This window comes from Leptinotarsa decemlineata, unplaced genomic scaffold (genome assembly GCF_025532065.1).
Source record: "Leptinotarsa decemlineata unplaced genomic scaffold, Ldec_3_MD MMD2_tig00004677_RagTag_RagTag, whole genome shotgun sequence".
Classification (NCBI taxonomy): Eukaryota; Metazoa; Arthropoda; class Insecta; order Coleoptera; family Chrysomelidae; genus Leptinotarsa; species Leptinotarsa decemlineata.
Genome location: NW_027412610.1, coordinates 526,931 through 547,918, shown reverse-complemented (window position 1 = coordinate 547,918; position 20,988 = coordinate 526,931). Strand labels below are relative to the sequence as shown.

The 20,988-nt window shown below is 33.1% G+C and overlaps 2 protein-coding genes across 2 annotated transcripts in view; one reads left to right on the top strand and one right to left on the bottom strand.

Moving 5' to 3' along the window:
• The window catches only part of LOC111509285 (unconventional myosin-IXb), a 263,644-nt gene that overhangs the window by 33,289 nt on the left and 209,367 nt on the right, over window positions 1-20,988 (top strand).
• On the bottom strand, window positions 7,296-20,798 carry LOC141484136 (uncharacterized). Its single transcript, XM_074179226.1, has 3 exons — window positions 20,719-20,798; window positions 9,723-9,846; window positions 7,296-8,380 (listed from the first exon to the last, which is right to left on the bottom strand). The coding sequence occupies exons 1-3, from the start codon at window positions 20,785-20,787 to the stop codon at window positions 8,016-8,018; spliced, it is 558 nt and encodes a 185-aa protein (XP_074035327.1). The 5' UTR covers window positions 20,788-20,798; the 3' UTR covers window positions 7,296-8,015.

The following is a 20,988-nucleotide window of genomic DNA, read 5'->3' as shown; positions in this document are numbered from 1 at the left end:
CTAGTAGAAGGGGCTCGTGGTTATTTGACAGTTTAAGTGGTATTTATATCAAGACTTGGTATCTGCATAATATATTGGCAGTAGGGAAAAGTGAGCATATAGAGAACAAGTAAATGTTATATTATTTAACAGTGTGATTGATAAACTTTGTATTCAATCGATCACGTCATTTCAAATCTCTAATGCACTGTTGCCAGAACTGTACCTCATATTTTACTCAAAATGGGAACAAGAGGACGGAGTAACACTGGAACAACTTCTCTCGATAATGAAACGATTGATACTATGATCAGCAAATTAGCACCAAAGTTGATTGAGAAACTTGGCGAGAAAATGGACGAAAAACTGAGGAACATGGAGATCACACTGAATGATGTCATCCAAAAGGTATCTTCAATGGAGGTAATGATGCAGGCAAGTGATAAAGGTGTTAATTTGGTGAACGAAAGGCAGAATATTATGGAGCAGAGTTTGAAATTAAATACTCTGAGACTAACAGGAATAAAAGAAGAGCAAAATGAAAATCTTACATCCAAGGTATTAACTCTTATTAATGACTCATTGCATGTAAAATGTGCCTTATGGGAATTAAATAATCTATTTAGGATTGGAAAAGTATTTGGTGAGATTAATCAGTCTAAACATAGAACAGTCATAGTACAGTTCATTTCCTTCCTGAAAAGAGATGAAGTGTACCGGGCCAGGTCGGCTTTGAAAGGAACAGGCATATACATCAATGAAGATTTGTCTAGACATAATTATAAACTGCAGATGGATGCCAAAAAGAAATTTGGAGTGAATGCTGTCTGGTCTAGGAATGGAAGAGTATTCGTTAGGCACGGCAACATTGTTAAACAAATTGGAAATGAGACAGTTACTTTAGTTGAACATTCATAAAAAAGATAAACTTTATGCTGATAAAGAAATAGGATTTTTTTTCTACTTTTCGTCTTTTGGTTAACGTGGGTTTACACTGTTTAATTTGAAACTTTGGTGCAATTGAGAATAAATCTATTTTTACAATGATTATTGATGATGTTGAATATTGAGTTTAAAATTATATGTAGCTGTTATTTTCCACTTATATTGTTCATTTGTAATTGAAATTTATTTTAGTTTCATTTTAAGTAGTTAGGAATTCGTCATTACTTTATTTCATAAAACATTATGTTAACAGTATCACTTAGATATTAAATTATTGTATTTTTATTGAGTTTGAGCCCGGGAAGTTCCACATGAACATGTCTAGTAATTTCAGTGTATACTACCAAAACTGCAGAGGTTTAAATAGTAAATGTACTGAGTTTTACAGAAATTCCTTAGTTTGTGCTTATGATGTTATAGCTATATCTGAAACATGGTTACGAGAGGGAGTTGAAGACGGTGAAATCGTAGATACAGATATGTTTTACCTGGTTCGAGCAGACAGAGATCTCGAATATACAAACAAGTCTACGGGAGGAGGTGTTTTACTGGCTATCAGAAAAAAGTACAAAATTTTGCAAGTAGTTAGGAAATCGACATTTTTTGAGGCACTGGTTGTGCGGGTGAAAATTAATAGTTGTAAGTACACATTTTGTGTAATATATATTCCTTCAAATAGTTACATTAATGTTTATGAATCGGCCATGGACTTTCTTCAAGGTAATATAAATGATGTTGAAAAAACATATATTTTTGGAGATTTCAATATACCGGAAATAACTGGTAGAATATTAAACTATCCAACTGCCAGTGAAAAACTTGCAATTTTAACTGATTTCATGGATTTCAATACTTTTCAGTTATATAATGACATTCCCAATTTGCAGGGAAAAACACTGGACTTGGTAATCACTTCTGAAGGTAATATTAATAATTGTACTGTGCAAAGGGACTCTTTATCATTTGTCAATGAAGATATTTATCATCCTACCTTAGAAATCACTATAAAAATTCAACGTGTAAAAGAACGTGTGAACGAACTATTAGAACCAAGATTTATATACAAAAAAGCTAATTTTCTTATGCTAAGTGAACGAGTTAGAGATACTGATTGGGATAGTGTGTTATATGAAAATATTGTGGATGAGGCTGTAGATAAATTTTATATTATATGGAACACAATTATTGATGAATGCGTGCCCAAATGTAACAATATTCGAAAAGGAAAAAAATTTCCCATTTGGTTTGATAAAGAGGTCAAAGAATTATTGAAAGAAAAAAATATATTTAGAAAGTTACGACTAGTATCAGACTATTATGGAGAAAGGTATAAAGAATTGAGAAAAAAACTTAAGAACTTGATTAGATTGAAATCTAAAGAATACGTTTCAAAAGTAGAAGATGAATTAAAAACCGATGTGAATCAATTTTGGAATTATGTTAATAATAGTAAAAAATCGTCGACTTTAGGAAACTTTTGTTACAAAAATATTCAAATAGATGACAATGATACAGCTGAGATATTTGCAAATTTCTTTTCATCTGTTTATGAGACAAGTAAATCTGGATATAATCTCAATTTCATAAATGATGCTGATATAGTTAACAATTTTTGCGACATTAGAGAAATAGGAGAGTCAGATTTTGAAAATGCAATAAAGAAATTGAAACCAAAGAAAGCGGCTGGTGTTGATGGAATTCCCCCATACATTCTGAAAGCATGTGGCGATTGGGTAAAAATACCACTTCTGCATATATTCAACCTTATCATCAAGTCAAATGTTTTTCCAGATATGTGGAAAACTGCTATAACAACACCTATTTATAAGAGTGGTAAAAAATGTGACATTGAAAATTATCGGCCAATCTCCATAATGTGTGCTCCAGCCAAGTTATTCGAGCAAATTATTTATACACGAATATTCAACTACGCAAAAATATATATCACGGAAGAACAGCACGGGTTTGTTAACAATAAATCAATCAATACCAATCTATTTATTTTTACTAATTATGCATATAATACACTAGAATTAAAGAGTCAACTCGATACTGTATTCACGGATTTCAGAAAAGCGTTTGATAAAGTTGACCACGATGTTTTGTTATATAAACTAAATAAAATTGGATTTTCTGAGAATTTATTGAAATTATTAAAAAGTTATTTACAAAATAGATACTTCTGTGTTAAACACAACGGTAACACATCAGGTAAATTTCATGCTAGCTCTGGTGTTCCTCAAGGATCTAACCTTGGACCACTATTATTTGTTCTATTCATAAATGATCTCCCTTCCATTTTGAAATTTTCTGAATGTTTGCTTTTTGCCGATGATCTGAAAATATATAAACAGATTCAAACAGTTAGGGATTGTGTTAATCTGCAAAGGGACATCGACAGTATTTATGAGTGGAGCATCGCAAATAAATTGAAATTTAATATTAACAAATGTAGCATCATCACAATAACTCGTTTGAAGGATCCTGTTAACTTTGATTATATGATGGATGAGGAAGTCCTCCACAGATGTTCTGAGGTTAGAGATCTTGGGGTAACTTACAACAGTACTTTATCGTTTGCCAAACATATTCAAAATATTGTTAAATCGTCAAATCGAATGTTGGGATTCATTATTAGACAAACTCGGGACTTTACGAATAACAATACTATAAAATTATTATACTACTCACTTGTAAGACCTAAATTGGAATTTGCAAGTATAATATGGTCAGGTGAATATCGGTCCACAATCAATGTAGTGGAGAAAATACAAAATAAATTGCTCAGGTATCTATATTATAAACAGTACCGTATTAGAGCTGACTATGAAATTATCAGATCCAATCAACTTAGACATGACTTCAAAGTTCTCTCTTTAGAAACTAGGAGATCCCTTACCATGATGTATTTTTTGTATAATGTGATAAACAACAGGATAAATGCACCAGGAATCCTATCATTACTGAGATTCAATGTCCCTTCCCGTAGAACTCGGAGAACTTATCCATTCAATATTCCGTTGGTAGTTACAACGTACAGATCCCCTCTCGTGACCATGCTACGACTGGCCAATACATGTAGTGTGCTAGTAGATTTAGATTGGACTCTACCTCAGGGAGAATTTCGTAGAGCAATATTAGATTTTTTCTTGACTACATCTGTTTGATACGCATACAAATTTATTATATTTAGTATTTTCATCTGTGCACGACTACGATTTTCTATTGATAAGCTAATTTACATATATTACCATTATCGATTTTATTGCACAACTATATTCAATAACAGAGTATATATAGTTCATTGCTATTCAACCTCAAAGTTTTTGAGTAGATACACAACTGACTCTTATGATTATAATTATTGAAATGTGAAGATTATTTTATATTAATTATCCATGTAATTAGACCTTTGGTCTGTTTGGATACAAATAAATAAATAAATAAATAAATAAATAAATAAATAAATAAATAACAACATATCCACTTTTTCACTTTGAGTATACATTATTTCGACGAAAAATTAAACTAAAATTAACGAAAATCAAGAGAAACTTCTACTTTCTGCTCATATAGCTTATGTCACTGTCATAACCTAGGTGAGCGTTTTGTTCTCCAAAGTGGACTTGATGGAAATAACCGCAAAATATTATGCATCATTCCTATCCATGGCACCCTTGACAAAAGTAAATGAATTTGTATCGAGTATTTTCCTCAGTAATATTTAATTTATGTTCTTATTTGTAATCCAATCGCAAAAAAATTAGTATCGTTAGTTTTGTCAAAAAATCCTTTTTTCGGAAAGTGCTTGTCAAAAAATGGTCGCCATTTGAAAAATAATAGACACGAAAATGTTATTTTGTAAACTTGTCTCATTCATATTCAACACACTAGTCACTAAAACTCCGCTATTGCAATTTTCTGATATCACCTGAGGTCCATAGATTAGTTTACGTCCGATCATGGCCACCTAGATGCAATTTTAAAAGTGACTCTGAAAAAATCAAGTAGGCTGAAAAACTTCCGGAAATGTCAGTTTCTGATCCAGAATTGTCTCAGAAATCCAAAAATGTTACAATATACAGGGTGTTCCATTTAAAAATTCAGAACCGGAGCCATTTCCGCTGAAACCGGAAGTGACCGGAAAGTGAAAAATATGTGAAAACTCTCCTCTCCACATACCATTTATCTGTACCAAATCTCGTTTTGATACACCTAATAGTCTAGAAGTTATGACTTGTCTAATAGATTCGTTGACACCTGGTATATATATATATATATATATATATATATATATATATATATATATATATATATATATAATTATTCTATATTTTGGTTTAATTGACTTTTTCCATGCTGTAGAGCCTCTGGAAATAAACTGATTTGATTTGAACACACAATATGACGAACTTCTGAAAAATGCATATAATTCATTTGAGGTACTCGCATCTTCACACAAATGCAAATGAAGTCCTCGCGTCTTCACACAAATTAGGTCTTCAATACAAAATGTTATGTTATTTGAAATATTCCACATGCTTTTTCATAGATTCAGAGTCCTCATATCTACACAAAAATGTCGAAGATGTCCTGGCATCGACACACAAATTGAGTCCTATCAAAGGCAGACATCTCACTTGCATTTGTGTGAATTTTTGAGGATATGCAGAAAGTAAATAGAAGTGAAGTGTGTTCATCAATCGATAGTGGCACACCTAGCGGTGTATTTAGTAAACTAAGTGTCCGTAGTAATATCATTGTCTATAGATTCATAGTCGGTCAACCACAATGTAAAATGCATTGGATGGAGGTTGCCAGAGCCATCTATACGTTTTTTACTAGAAATTCTGAAATTGTATCCCGTAATGTGGCGCCTTCATCAGAAGGAAAGCAAAACTTTCATTGATGAAAGTGCAAAAATTAATTATGAATGAAGTAATGTTGACCTGAATTAAAGTCGAGATATAGTTTGGCATTCAGATGTTTGAAATATCAGATTTACTGAAAAATAATAACCAAGTATAGATATTGAGGTATATCGTTTCGAGGCAATTCCACTCATCCAATTATCTTGAAATTTGGCAGGGATACATATTCGAGTGACAATGCATCAACGACATTTACAATAGAAGAAACATAGAGGATGAGTTTGTTGAATTGAAAGATTTTTATCAACATTCATGATAGATGAAGAGTTTCATAATTTAATTCTGATTCTAATAATAATTGGTATTTTGAAGTCAAAGATAATTTATTTTTCCAAGATTCAAGATGGCGGATAAGCTAGGTGATTTATGGTCTGATTCCATTTAAAATTGGTGCTTTTGGGGTCATGATTTTTTATTACGTTCTTATTGACTCGCTTTCTTGTCTGTTTGTTCTGTACAAATCTTGTGAAGTGAAATTTGTTCAACTTCTTGTTGAAATTTGGCAGATGTTCATAATTTTCATGACAATGCATTATGGACGTGATATATGATTATGGTCTGATTCTATTAAAAATTGGTTTGTGGGGGTTTTTGGAGCCAGATATTATGAATTGATAGTCAAGATTACTAAAATCAACATTGCGGCTCCAAGATGGCTACGAGTTTAGTGATTTTGATCCGATTTGATTGAAAACTAATATGTGGGGGTTTTGGGGATCCGGGATTGTGTATTTTTAGACAATTCTCAAATTCAAGATGGCGGACGAGTTTTGTCATTATGGCTAGCTTCGATTCAAAATTGGTATGTGGGAAATAAAGAGGTCGGAGATTAGGAATCTTTTGTAAAAATAGAATTACATAGGAATTCAATGACATTTTTGGTTGTTGCCAACCCCAAAATCTCGGTCTGCGACTGAGCCTGTTCAAAAGATGTACTCACCAGAAAGCATTCGTATCATATTTATGATGCAGAATGGCATCTCACTATACATAGACCTCCAATATATTTTGAAAATAAATGTTTACTTTCAGACTTTTTCAAATTTTTTATTATTTTATATTCTGAATGTTTAATATTCAATATCTGTTTGTTAAAATCTGTTTTTTCCATTAATCAGCTGTCGCCCCCATTCGAACGACAACTCTCAGAAGTTGAGAAACTTGTGCGAGCTAAGGACTAACGAGGTCTTGCCTTTTAACGTGTGATTCCTAATATGAATGCCCTTCAAAAGAAATATTCTCAATTAAAATTGCAAGTTTATTGCAGAATTAGACATTTTTCATCAGTTTTTCTAATAAAAAAAAATGTATGGTCTGTGTGTGTGTCTATGTCGAAACAAAAAAAAATTACAGAATCATTTAAACCATAAGAAAATATTATTCTGTTTATTTGTATGAAAACGAAATAATAACAATATAATCATTATAAGATATTTTATTCACCTTCAAAAAATTTTTACAGAAAACATATGTTACAATAGTCACACAACAGTTTTTTGTTTAGGTACGTCACAATATTGTAGAGAGTATTCTCAAACTGAATAATATATAAGAATGAAGAAAAAATTGTTAGTGTATCAAAAATTAGATATTTACATATATAAAACCAGTCACACTTATACATATATATATAAACAGTTTCAACTTTAGAGGCGCACAGATGGAAAACAGAAACATTAATCACAAAATCTGTAGTCCACAGTCTTAACAAACAAAAAATAAGTATTAAGACCCATGAATGAAAAAAAATCATTTATAGTGGATTCAGTAGCAATGATTGTTTCAGTTGGTATTTGATTACTATAACTAATTGTTTTAAAATATTAAGTTTGGCATTTTTTGTCCCTGCCCTTGTTTTTATTCCACTTGAAATATCTTTACAGTATTTGAAAACTTGTGTGTGTAACAACAGATCAACAATATATTTTCAGCGTTATTTACATTTTCCTTGTGTCTCAAACCGTTCAGGAAGATACTTAAAAAGTTGTTTATTTGCTTTGTCTCTAATATTGCTGATTATGTTTTTGGCACAGTATTTTTTGACATACTGGTTATAACACAGCATTGTCTTCTGTGAATTTCCTCATAAAATTTGAGGGCGTTTTCAAACCACTTGAGTTTTGAATATTGTAATTTTTGTAAAAAGTCAATAACTCATCATCATCTGCCAAATCTTCCTCGCTTTGTAAAATAACTCCTACATGCACGACATTTAAATCGGTCTAAACATGTTTTTACTAAGTAACCAGCAAGGTATACTACTGCGCAGGATTCCTCTGTTGCGGAAAAATCATCTATTGTATCTGCAGGTACATTTGATGTTTCTGATGCTATACTTGAATTTGAAGACTCCTCCTCCTCGGTGGTATTTAGAGAAGTGTCATCTACTATATTAAAAATGTTTTCATCCTCATCCAGTGTTCCTGGCAACCGTTTATGTTGAAGAAATTGTGAGTCGAAATGTCTGCTGCACAAAAATTTGTTACTTAGTGATTTTGGGCTCAGACCAGGCAATGTGATGTTGCCTGAAAAAGAAAAAATACTTATTGGTAACTCAATAAAACAACTTGTTAAAGTTTTCATTTTTACAAGATTTTAATTAGTTTCACCTATATCGGTATCTGATTGTGTGTCTGTAATCAAATCTTGCAAGTTGAATTGAATTTGGTAAGTGTAGGTAATTCTGATTAAAATGCATTATGAAATTTTGGTCAGAAAAAAACAAAACAAAATGGCGGCTCCATTATGGCGGACAACTTTTGTGATTATCGTCCAATTCTATCCAAAATTGGAATCCGGGGGGAGTTTTCAGGGTCGGAGATTTTTTATTTAGTTTTACCTGTTGCGGTGTCTGACTGTCCACATACTCCACCTTGTGTGACTTTCATAATAAATATCCATCATTTCGTGTTTTCTCTTTAATAAATTTCAGAGTAGTAAAAAGTTATTTTCAAAATTCGATATCTCGAAAACGGTTGAATTTAGGAAATGATGTACTATATCAATTTTGTTCAGAATTTCAATCAGAATGAAAATATGGAATAATACATAAGGTGTTCTATTGAAGAAAAAGCAACTTTATTTCTTCAAGACTTTTTGACTTATCCTGGTTATCTAATTTTTTATTTAGCGTGGTAGATTTGGAAAAACCCTAAAACTTCTATATTTTAATATTTTTGGCTAGCTATCTTACTTTGAGATAATCGAGTGTTTCCATACATATCAGCGACCCTTCATAAAACAAATGATGTAACAGTCATTGATAATAATCATCAACTGATAATTATTATTTTTCAATATTGAGCAAAGTGGTGGTGGTGGTGGTGACAGGCGTGGTTGATGAACTTGAGCAAGGCAGTCAAATTACCCTAAAGCTTTGCGATCTAACCAAAACTGTGCCTTACATGAAATACTATTGAAAAAATTAGGGATTACAGGTATTTTTCTTGATTAAATAAGAACCTGGAACTTCCATTTTGTGTATTTAGAAACTTGAGTTTCTAGCAACTTGACCGTGCCACACAGTCCCCTACGGCTCTGAGGAATGATTGAACCTATAATAAGAACCTATCTGACAAATTGCCAACAACTAGTAGGTAATGTTCATGGTACTCTGTGTCAAACTTCCAAACTGTCAAAAACAGCTTCCCAAAAGGGTCTGTTTTGGTGGTCCAATTAGATAAGGGTGACAAGAAGAACATTATATCATTATTCTTTGCAAAACTTTTACATGAAGATAGTTGTTGAATTTTTTTGTAATATTGATATAAGATTAGGACTCTTGCAGAATAATAGACCCATTGGAAGTTACTTTACATCAACATATTTTGAAATTGATATATTTTGGGAACTGTTGAGGTTTCTTACCTGAATGGATTATCCATTGTTTACATCTTGTGGTATCTTTGACTGGAAAACGGAAAAACCTCAAACTATGGTCATTTCTAGTTGAGACTCCACATTTGTTGTAGGCACATTTATTTCCAGACATCTGGAAATAAAGATAAAATTGTAAAAGGAACAAAAGCTGTACAACTCAATTAGGTAAATTTGCTGATAAAAATAATCTCATTATTCATAAAATTTTCACCAGTTAGTGCACATTCATCACATATTTTGAAATATAAAAGTATTTTTTGCAAAATGACCAACACCAACTTGAAAATTAGGTCACTTGTTTTACAAGTGTACTAGCCAAAGACCAAAGAAATTAAAATGGCAAATTTTGATGTATAATTTATCACATTAGGTATGTGGAGAGGGTGCACCAGAAGGTGAAATGTCATATGTTCCAAGATTATTTGGACAAACAATGGTCATTTAGTTTCATTTTGGTGACTGCACAATTTATTCAGGTCGTGAATAAATACCTCCTGCAACATAACCTAGTGCGCCCACTTTCATTTGTTGAATAATTTATTTTGGAAATACATTTGAAGGGATGTAATAACATGAAATGATATGAACATATTTTTACCTTTTTTCAATTGTCTGTTACAACTCACTCACAATTATTGTCTTATAAAAGTACAAATACCACTAACTAGTAACTACTAAAAATACAAATAACACAAACTGATTACGAAGAAAACAATTGTGATTCTGATCTCAGAATCACAAAAATTCACTACTAATAACCTCTTATATGTGTATAAATTGCAACACAAATGAGCACGTCACGAAGACAAAGCCTGTCAGAAACATAAAAATAATCATTTACAACTTTTTACTATAACACTTTCCATCTCAATCATTTATCTCTTTTTGCAGACCACGGTATTGGCAATCATTTACAACTTTTTACTACTACAGTTTCCATCTCAATCTTTTATCTCTTTTTTGGAGACCACGGTATTGGCGCGATCTACTTTTCGTTTCCATCGTCCTCCAATGATAACTTGGTTGACTGACTGTAAATCTATAGACAATGGTAATATGGTCTTCTGAGGGCATTCTATTTTTTATTCATAAGTACATCTGAGGTCGGAATAATACGTAGAATACTAAAATGAAGTCATAAGGTTGCGTGGACGGGGTATGTGTCCTCGCACGATAAACAACTGTCCTCACAAGACCTATTTGGTACGAACGAAAGTCCTCGCCTGGCTACAATGCCCACGCACGTGTGTGTGTGTGTGTGGTAAATGTTAACACACTCACACACTTGTGTGGATGGACTGACCCGTTACTTGATGAAAATTACTAATACTATCCATGATGAACATTAAAGAATTTTCACAATTCCTTGGGTTTTTATATCGTAGTTCGAGAGAAAAACATTTTATCTTGATTTGAGGATTAAAGTGAGATACTTTTCTATGCTTTTTTATTTTTTAAAGACAATTAGACACAAATATATGTAAATTGATGGATGTAGCCTTTACTACGTGATGGCGGGAAATCATAATGAAGAAAAAAGAATTGAAACTTTCCATGTTTTTTACCACTTATAACATAAGTTTGAAAATGCCTTTATAGAACGAAACTGCAGAAACGTTAGTTACAAATAAAAGTGTTGAAAACATAAAAAGTTTCGATTCACTTTTCTTCACAAATATATGTTTTATATTATACAGTTGGTCCATTAAATGTGCAACAAATGGAATTTTTTCTTGGCACTATCAAAAATCAGACAAGTTAGGTCTGAAAATATTGACTTCGTTCAAGGACGAGGTAAGTACTTTCATTTTGAAAAATACAACAAAATCTTATTCGAAAAATACGTTTTGAATTAAAAATCATGGGCAAATGAAAGTAATAATCTGATTTAATTGTTTGTTAGGTACAACGATATTTAACAGAATTCTGAAATTTCGCGTATATTATTTTCCAAGCTTATACAATACTACTTATTGATCGGCATATGAAAAAACACTAAATGAAAGAATGAAATTTGTATTTAAAATTCTTGAGAAGCTGCTTATAAGTTGTTAGGGCAGATATTGATAAAACATACCAAAATACCTACACAATTGAGAAAATATAAAATGAAATAAATAAGCTAAAAAATGGCTTAATTTTTAAGGAAACGAGATAGTAAAATTGCATATAGAACAAGTAATACGTGGGGAAAGTTAGCTGAAAATAATAAAGACAAGACATTCAAATTCGAGAAATCAGGAGTATATAAATTAAAGTGTTGAACGTGCCCTAAGGTATATATTGGTCAAACTGGCAGAACATTTATGAATCGAATCCAGGAACATCATACGAGCTATGTAAATAAGAAAACAAATTCAACATATTCAAATCATCTTCTAAAAGAAAATCATATCTTTAACGAAGAGTTCGTTTTGCACATAGAAAATAAATGTTTGAAACTGAATTATTTGGAAACAATGGAAATTAGTAAACTGAAAAATTCAAACAGTCTAATGAATGACCAACTAGATTTGAATAGATCACCATTATTGAACTTGTTTTTTTTAAATCCTAGAAATAATAATTATTGATGTAGATGTAAGGTAATATGCTTTAGGTTATCATAATTCAACAGGTACCTTAGGTAGAGGTTCGAGTAATTTTTGGAGGTAATCTCAATTATGGTTACCTGTAGTATATAAATATTTATGTAAGAACAATTTGAAGTATTCATACACTTGAGAAACCTACTGTGCTAGCGAAACATATTGTGATTATATTTTTTCAAATAAAGTTTGTGGAGATCATATCGTGAGGTGTAGTTTTTGAAATTACTATGGATATTCATCAAGTAACGGCCGAATCAATAAAAAAAAAGATATGAAAAATTGTAGCGTTTCTGTATGCCTATATTGTCCATAAATGTCCATCTTTCTAGGCATCCACTTATTCGCGTATAAAATTAACAAAATTTTCAAGTTCAGCTACCAAGCAGATCACTTGAATATGGCAAGTGCGATCTTACCGAAACGTAACCAACTTGGTTGGTGAAACGCGCGTCGAGAAGAGTACCTATTGAAGTTCTGGTGATTGATAAAGGTGCTTAGTTTTGGATTTATAATGAGCCAGATGTTTCAGTTTTACCTTTTATTTTTCATTAGAGTCAGGGTACATTTCCAAAATAAGTTTCGGGGTAGACAAATGCGCAACGGTGCATCTCTAGAGGATGATGTGAGTAATACGGAAAGTACATTCATCTCGTCAACGGAAGCATTATGTCGATGGAATTGATATACATATATACAATCTTGATCTGTATCGAACCACATGATGTGACACCGACCAGACACCGGTGTTACCGTACGCTCCGGAGGATATTGAATCCGTTTCACATATTCCCGGTTTATTGTCTGTGGTTTGTAGGTACTTATGTCTGACGTTTCGTCTACGACTGTGGTAAAATTCAAAGGCGATGGTCTTCCTTTCAGATGATTCATTTCAACCAATAGGAACGTAGCCTCGCCCATTACCGATTGAATGAATTCGGGTACCCACACCAATTGCTTTGAAAATAACCAGACCACACCGTCCGTTCCCTCATCGCCTTTGATAATGTCTACCGCAGATGTAGGTGAAACTTCAGGCATGAAACTAACCCGGAATATAGCTTCGACGCAGTTATTTCTGGCGCCAGTTTTGCAATTTCTTCACCTTCGAGCAGATACAAGCTAATGAGTGACACTAATTGTTGAAACTGTTGAAATGATTTTACTCACATACTTATTGCAGGAGTCTCTATACGCAAACCTTACGATCAAACATGTTGCCTTAGAATGTGAGTAGGTATACGATTCACAGAGCCGATGATCGTTTAACCTGCCGCATGGGAAATGGCATGGTTTATTCGTATGGCACAATTCCCTGCAATTTCGGAGCTTTAGATAATAAAAATCACTTGGAAACCTTTACTTAGCCCCAGTAAACCCATAACTCGGTTAACACAAGACTGCGATTCTCACAACTGATCCCTTGGGATTCGAAGTCATGTGCAAGGTCGGTATGAGTAAACGAACGAACTAAAGGATTTCTTTCTGTATTAATAAACTTTGTGATAAGTCGACCTTTCGTCTTCAAATCTAAGGGGTTACGAATATGTATCATCTTCATCATCAAGTGGTTAGAGTGGTAGATCGACCAGCCTTCCTGTTTCTTTATAGAATATTTGTGTTATGCTGACATATAACTACATTGAATTTCAAAACGTCACTGTGGGAGAGTACATATCATTAATGTAGCTTATGTCTATCGTCGCGTCGTAAAGTACAAGTAATATTTTCAAACCAATTAACTAGAATAAATATGGCCCCATACACACACACAGCCGTTATACATTGATACAATTGATAAAACGAAGTTCGCCCTAGTAAAACTATTTAGGAGACGTGAACGGAATACATGAATGGTATTGTATCATAACTTCATTCTCGGAAGCGTGAGTTTCGATGTATAGAGTTATAAACGTGTGGGTAGCTAGTTGGATCGATGGACAAATTTGATCGCATCATTGAACTGAACACGTTTCTGGACAACGAGAAATCCCTGCTGAATCAGGGATATTTTCAAGGGCAGGGCCATTTTCACATGTATTTTGCATGAAAAATAGCGCAGGCCTTGAAACTTTCTACTAGACGTCGAACATAACTTATGTGAAGTGAGTGAATCATTTTTCCAGGGCATTGGTAATGACTCAATTTCGGATATGCGGTTGGTTAGTACCTCGTTTACAAGGTGGCTCGATGATAGACATGTTGTTTGGCGTTCGCTTCAGCTTAGTTCGAGGAATGAAAGGAATTTGAATTTTAATTATGGAATATCATCGACTCAATGTTGATGATGACCACTACCTTGCACTGACCAGAGGCTAAATAGCCCGAAACCGGTCTGCGAGTGTGCCTGTTCAATAAAATTGAAAATCCATTCCGGCAGTTGTATCGCCAACAGTATATGCAGGAAAAACTTCAGTGAAGATTCCTGCAATGACAAATATAATTCAACACCCTTCGTGGTATTACCAAATAAGTAGTTGTTTTCTGATAGGTGTCAGTTCAATAACCTACAATGTAGGGAGTTGACACCGGCCTGAGCGAATTGTTCCTTTAGATGATTTTGTTTATAGCCAGTCTTCAAGTATGCCCACTGACTATGTGAAAAATGATTAGTAGTTATTGTTGAACTTTTTACAAATAATAGCTCATACCATTTTTAACAATCCCTACCTATACCTAAAAGTGATTTTAACATTACATTGCCACATCAAGCCAACATATTCTTGGACTACAACTGACAGTTTGAATCGACATAAACGAAAAATTGTCACTTCAATAATGCATTGCACAAGGGACGTATACTATTTTCATATTGATTGCAGATCTATTCAACAGTTTATGAGTATGTACATATGGTGGTCACAAGGTAAAAGGTGAAAAAATATTTTCGTCGTAATACCGACGAGACTACCCTACTATTTGCTATTTGTCTTGAAACTGAAATTTGGGAAGTTTTAGCTCGATTGGATAATTTAACGCGTTACTCATCGCAAATAAATTTGAAAAAAGTTACTTTTTTGCTAAAAATTGTTTTTTCGTCATAAAATAAAAATTATTTGACCTAGAAATTTGATTCTTGTTTCATTTCAAAGAAAATGTTGCTATCTTCAAGTTATACTCCAATCACTTTTTTATTAAAACGTTTATATTTGAGGATATCTATTATTTTTCGGGCATGATCTGAATCCTCAAAGTCGCTATTTTTAGAAAATAAGTGAGAAATGACAATGAGTGGAAATTAATCACTTCTGATCAATGTTTTATTTCCTTTAAACATTATACAAAATTAAACACAATTTTTTTTCCTTTAAACATTATATAAAATTAAACACAATGCTACGTTGAGATCTGATCCCTTGCAGAGGGTAGTTGGAAAAATTGATCCAAGGTGGAGGTAACAAAAAAAATATTTATAGTGCCTCACTTAAAAAAAATGACCCTCGGTTACTGCCCACCTTTCAAGGCAAATAGCAATTCCATCATGAGAAGAAGAATGTCGAGCCTGACACCTGAAGACTAGGGTTAATCCCTTCAAATCATAACATCGAATATACGACCGAATTTCAACAAGTGGGTAGAACTATCACCTGTGTAATGTTACTCCTATAATATCGGTGTCTATTTCTTCTAGGTATAATTAAGAGTCCCAGTGGTCACTTATTTCTCTATTACTACCACAAGAAAATCAAGAACACTGTATGCGGAATAAATCTTTGTACCTAAACAGTCTTATTAGAATCAGAAAATAGAGTAAATCAGTTGTTATTTTCTGGAAAAGAACTCAGTGTTAGTGGCTGAGAATGTACGATATTATAGTTGTATTCGGAAGCTTCGAAGGTTAGTACAAAATTGAATGATTTTTAATGCATTCGCAGTACGCATTCGGTGAGACAAATTCATCATGTAACAACATTTTTTTTTCAAATTTATAAATGTTTTTACAAATTGAAAGTTAGTGGTTACCTATCTGGTATATAGTTTTTTTGAAATACAATAAGGTACATAAACTGAGAAAAGTTGTTTTTCAAGTTTAGATTCGTGTTAAATGGACATACTTTTAGTACAATTGAGTGGTTAGGCTCATTCGTTCCGGAATATTGTTTAGATCATTGTGAAAAAAAAGTAAATTAATTCATAAAAAATTCTAAAAGTTATAAACAATTAAAGACCCTAAAAAGCAGTGTATACGATGTTAACTTTTACGTCAATTTATATCTTCAATTTATTGTTTTTCACTCATTTTTACTGCCCTGAAGACGCTTCCCATTAGAAGCGAAAGCTTGGCAAAGTAAAGCAGAGTTTGATTTTTTGACTGAGAGACCCTGTTAATACATTTTACCATACATTTCTCCAGTCGCTAACATTATCCAATTTATATATATATACTGTTTAAATTATAGTAAAGATATTTTTTACTTTTCTAAAATCATAATTAACAGTTCTCTACAAAATAACAAAAAAATGTATTAACAATTTCATTGTTTATTAACTTAATATCCTAGATTCCAAACTGACCTGGAACCAACACAGGATAAAGAGGAAAGCGGAGGCAGCACTGATGCTCGCGAGACGCACCTATGGAAAAACATGGGGGCTAAAACCAGGCATGGTATATTGGCAATACACGATGGTGGTTAAAACCATGATAACATACGCATCTCTGGTCTGGTGGCCAAAGATGAAGCAGGTGACCGCCTTCAACAAACTAGGCAAGGTGCAAAGACTTGCATGTTTGGGGATGACGGGAGCAATGGGAACTACCCCAACAGCTGCATTGGAGGCACTTCTGAATCTACCTCCTTTACACTTTGTGTTAATGGGGGAGGCCAGGATGGGCCAATTCAGACTGGAAAACTCACCAAACCACAAATGATCGGACCGAACAGAAATTTCGGAACAAGTGGAGGAGCACATATTGAATATGTGCACGGACCACATGACACCCGAAGACACCTTCAACACAAACTTCACGACCAAAATCATAAGCCGTGAAGAGTGGAAGACCATTAGTCATCCCGAAAACATGTTTGGAAAAAACACCTGGTATACAGATGGATCGAAGACCAAACATGGAACGGGAGCTGGAGTATACCGATCGGATAGAAATCTAAACTACAGCTATCCGCTAGGACTATACACATCCGTATTTCAGGCGGAAGTGTATGATATCTTGCAGTGTGCAAGGCTTATCAAATTGAGACCCCAAAGAAATAAGCGGATCAATATTTTTACAGACAGCAAGAGTGCACTAGGGGCTCTGACAAACCCAAAGGTGACATCAAAACTGGTCTGGGAATGCCATGAAGAACTGAAAGAACTTGCAAACAGAAACAAATTAACTTTGTACTCGGTGCCAGGGCATTCTGGAATCACAGGTAATGATAAAGCTGATGAATGCGCTAGACGCGGATCATCAACTTCATATATAGGTCCTGAACCAGCTCTGGGGGTACCAAAATCATTGGTATCAATCAATCAATCAAAATATGCTTTATTATCAAAGAATAACATCTTGTTGACAAACCCTGTATAAATAAAATAAATTAAATTAAATTATATGAATAACATTTAATTATTTACTTAGTATATGTAGTCACTACTTTATAAAATTGAATTGTTAAAAAGCAATCAGTCACTCATTTAAAATTTAAAATATAATGAACAATAGTAGGTATGTGATATCAAAATGTAAAGTTTTGGTATATTTATTATTAGTCTATTATATCCACATAATATTCTTCCAAACTATAATAGGTTCTATCGGAAAGAACTTTTTTTACAGCTTTTCTGAAGCTAGTGTTGGACTGTATATTTTTGATATAATTTGGAAGGTGGTTGTACATCTTGTACAACCACCTTATATAATGGAGTCCTTAACTAGAGTGGAATATGGTAAAGGTAGTTTGATATGGTCACTTTGGCGGGTGGCATATCTACTATCTATAATGAAATTTTGTTTATTAATGAAACACACTGTTTCAAGTATAAATATACACACTACCGTGAGAAGGTTATGTTGCTTGAAGTGAACTCTACACGAGTTGCGAAATTTTAATTTACAGAGGTATCTCAGGGCTCTTTTTTGTAAAACAAAAACACTTTGAAGAACATTTCCACTATACACTCCCCAGAATGGGATACCATATCGCAAATGTGACTCTATAAAGGAGTAGTATACTGACTTTGCGATTGTGTAATCTAGTTCGTTTGCAGCAATTTTTACAGCGTAACAACCAGAGGACAATTTTTCATTCAGGTTTTTGACATGTTCATTAAATTTAAGACCGTTGTCAATGTATAGTCCTAAAAATTTTGAAAACACACTGTTTTCAATGATCTGGTGGTGGATAGAAATATCAGATACTGCGCATTTGAAAGACACTATCTTGGTTTTTAATATATTGAAGGATAAAAGGTTTGAGTCGCACCACTCTTTAACCTTTATTATATCTGAATTGATGACCTGTTGAAGATCGGCTTTCTTATCTTTATGCCATAGTATGGTGGTATCATCGGCGAATAGTGTGAAACTTCCTGAAATGTCAAGCATCTTCAAGTCATTGACATATAGTAAAAACAAAATTGGACCTAAGACTGATCCTTGCGGAACACCACATTGTATATTACGTAAGCTTGACATTGTTTTTGTTTTTACTACTTGTGTGCGGCCAGATAAATATGTCGTAAACCATGAATGTGCCTTATTTCTACGAAACCAGATTAGGACATGGACCAATAAGAAGCACACAGAGTACTGGACAAAAGTACCTGGCAATAAACACAGGGATCGGCTCAGAATAATTACAGGGTTACTAACCGGTCATTGCCCGCTTAGAGGACACCTGAATCAAATGGGGCTGTACAACGGTGACCTCAGCTGCAGATTATGCAACGAAGGGATAGAAACAGCTCTACACATCTTATGCGAATGTGAGGCTCAGAATCACAGGAGGCAGGCAATATATGGACGTGCAAAATTACGCCCAGAAGAGTATGATGAACATCCAACACGGAACCTGTAGAAACTAGTAAAGGGAACGAGACTGATGGAATGGGTGTCATGAGAAGATGGGAGAATAAACGCAATAAGCCCAAGAGGCTGCAGTGTTTTCTGGAGACTTGGACTAAATGGACAAGTCAGACAGCTCCCAAGGTACAAAAAAAATTATCTTTCAAATGTCATCTTGCATATATTTTTTATTTATTGTTAATTTGTTGTTTTAGACATTTGTTTATAAAAATTAACGACTTCCTCGGTTCTTTTTCAATTTTTCAGGCTTACAGCTCAGTAAATAATGCGAATTCGAATATTGAACTTCAGAGCAATATTGTTAAACTATAAATTATCTTACAGTTGCAGTTGGTTATTTAATTATTTGTTCATTTTTTTATTAGCTATTGATGAATTTAAGTAATATATCTCCGAAAAGTTCAGCGATTGTTTGTTTTTTTCTATTTCCACATGATTTTATACTGTTATTTTATTAAAAATCATTACAATGTACCCAGATTTTTCATATTTATATGTTTTTGGCTTTTGTTTAGAATTTTGTACGTTACAATATGCAGCATTCTTCTCCACAGGCCGTCTTTTGTCTAATCCTTCTAACCTGATTTATCCTACTACCTTTTTCGAAAACATGGATTACAGTTTATACTTGTTTTGTCTGGAAACGTGATTCATAGTCTATTAAACAGTTACCAAGCACAGTTCAGTGTCGAAACCTCATGGCGTACTAAAATTATTTCTGAATAAATCTGAAGAAAACACGTTCGCTGCCAAACCTAGATATTGCAAGTACTTCAAAAACTTACCCCCCTAAAAAACGAAGGAAAAGACGAAGTTAATGAAATGAATTGACTGCTTTATTATTCTTGATATAATAATAACGAATATTAATTATCGACGCTAATTGTAATATTTCGATTAAATATTGTGTTTGAAAATAATAAATTGCTTTCAGTTATATAAATATCATATCTACTCAACGATATTATTCTAACCTCGTGTCCATATATTTTTTAATGAAATTATTGCATGTAAAGCATTTTTTTAATTACAAACTAAAATACAGTGTAATAGTAGTTAGCAATTAGGTGGGAATATAATAATTCCCAAAATTTTGCGAAATTCATTAATAGCTTTAAAAAAATGAACAAATAAACACATAACCAACTGCAACTGTAAGATAATTTATAGTTTAACAAAATTGCTCTGATGTTCAATATCCGAATTCGCATAATTCACTGAGCTGTAAGCCTGAAAATTTGAAATTTAGTGTACTCTTATAACACAGATTCCAAGCTTTCGATAATCTTTATTATCATCATCAGGGATTCTACAATAAGGGTAAAAAACAGTCATATTTATAAAATAATAATTCAAACCAACTTACAGTATATGTGAGGTTATGTGGCAGGTTGAAAGAAGTATGGACGTAACATATATGAAAAATTACTATCATGTCACTCAGGACGTTACAGACAAACAATATATAGTAGATTTAATGATATATCATTATATTATCAAATTAAAAAACCACCTGTTCCTTGAAGAGGAAACCACGTGCATGATTCATCATCTAGATTATTAAAAGATCGGATCACAGCACACAAAAGTGAAAGTAGGTTACACCCGGAAAGATGTGCCTTGAGTGAACATGTCT

Coding starts and splice junctions, on each gene's coding strand:
- LOC141484136 (XM_074179226.1), bottom strand. CDS start 20,787: ATGATAGTAATTTTTCATATATGTTACGTCCATACTTCTTTCAACCTG. Junction 9,847..20,718: donor CACATAACCTCACATATACT/GTAAGTTGGTTT, acceptor CTTTATTTCCAG/ATGTCTGGAAATAAATGTGC. Junction 8,381..9,722: donor ACAATGGATAATCCATTCAG/GTAAGAAACCTC, acceptor TTTCTTTTTCAG/GCAACATCACATTGCCTGGT.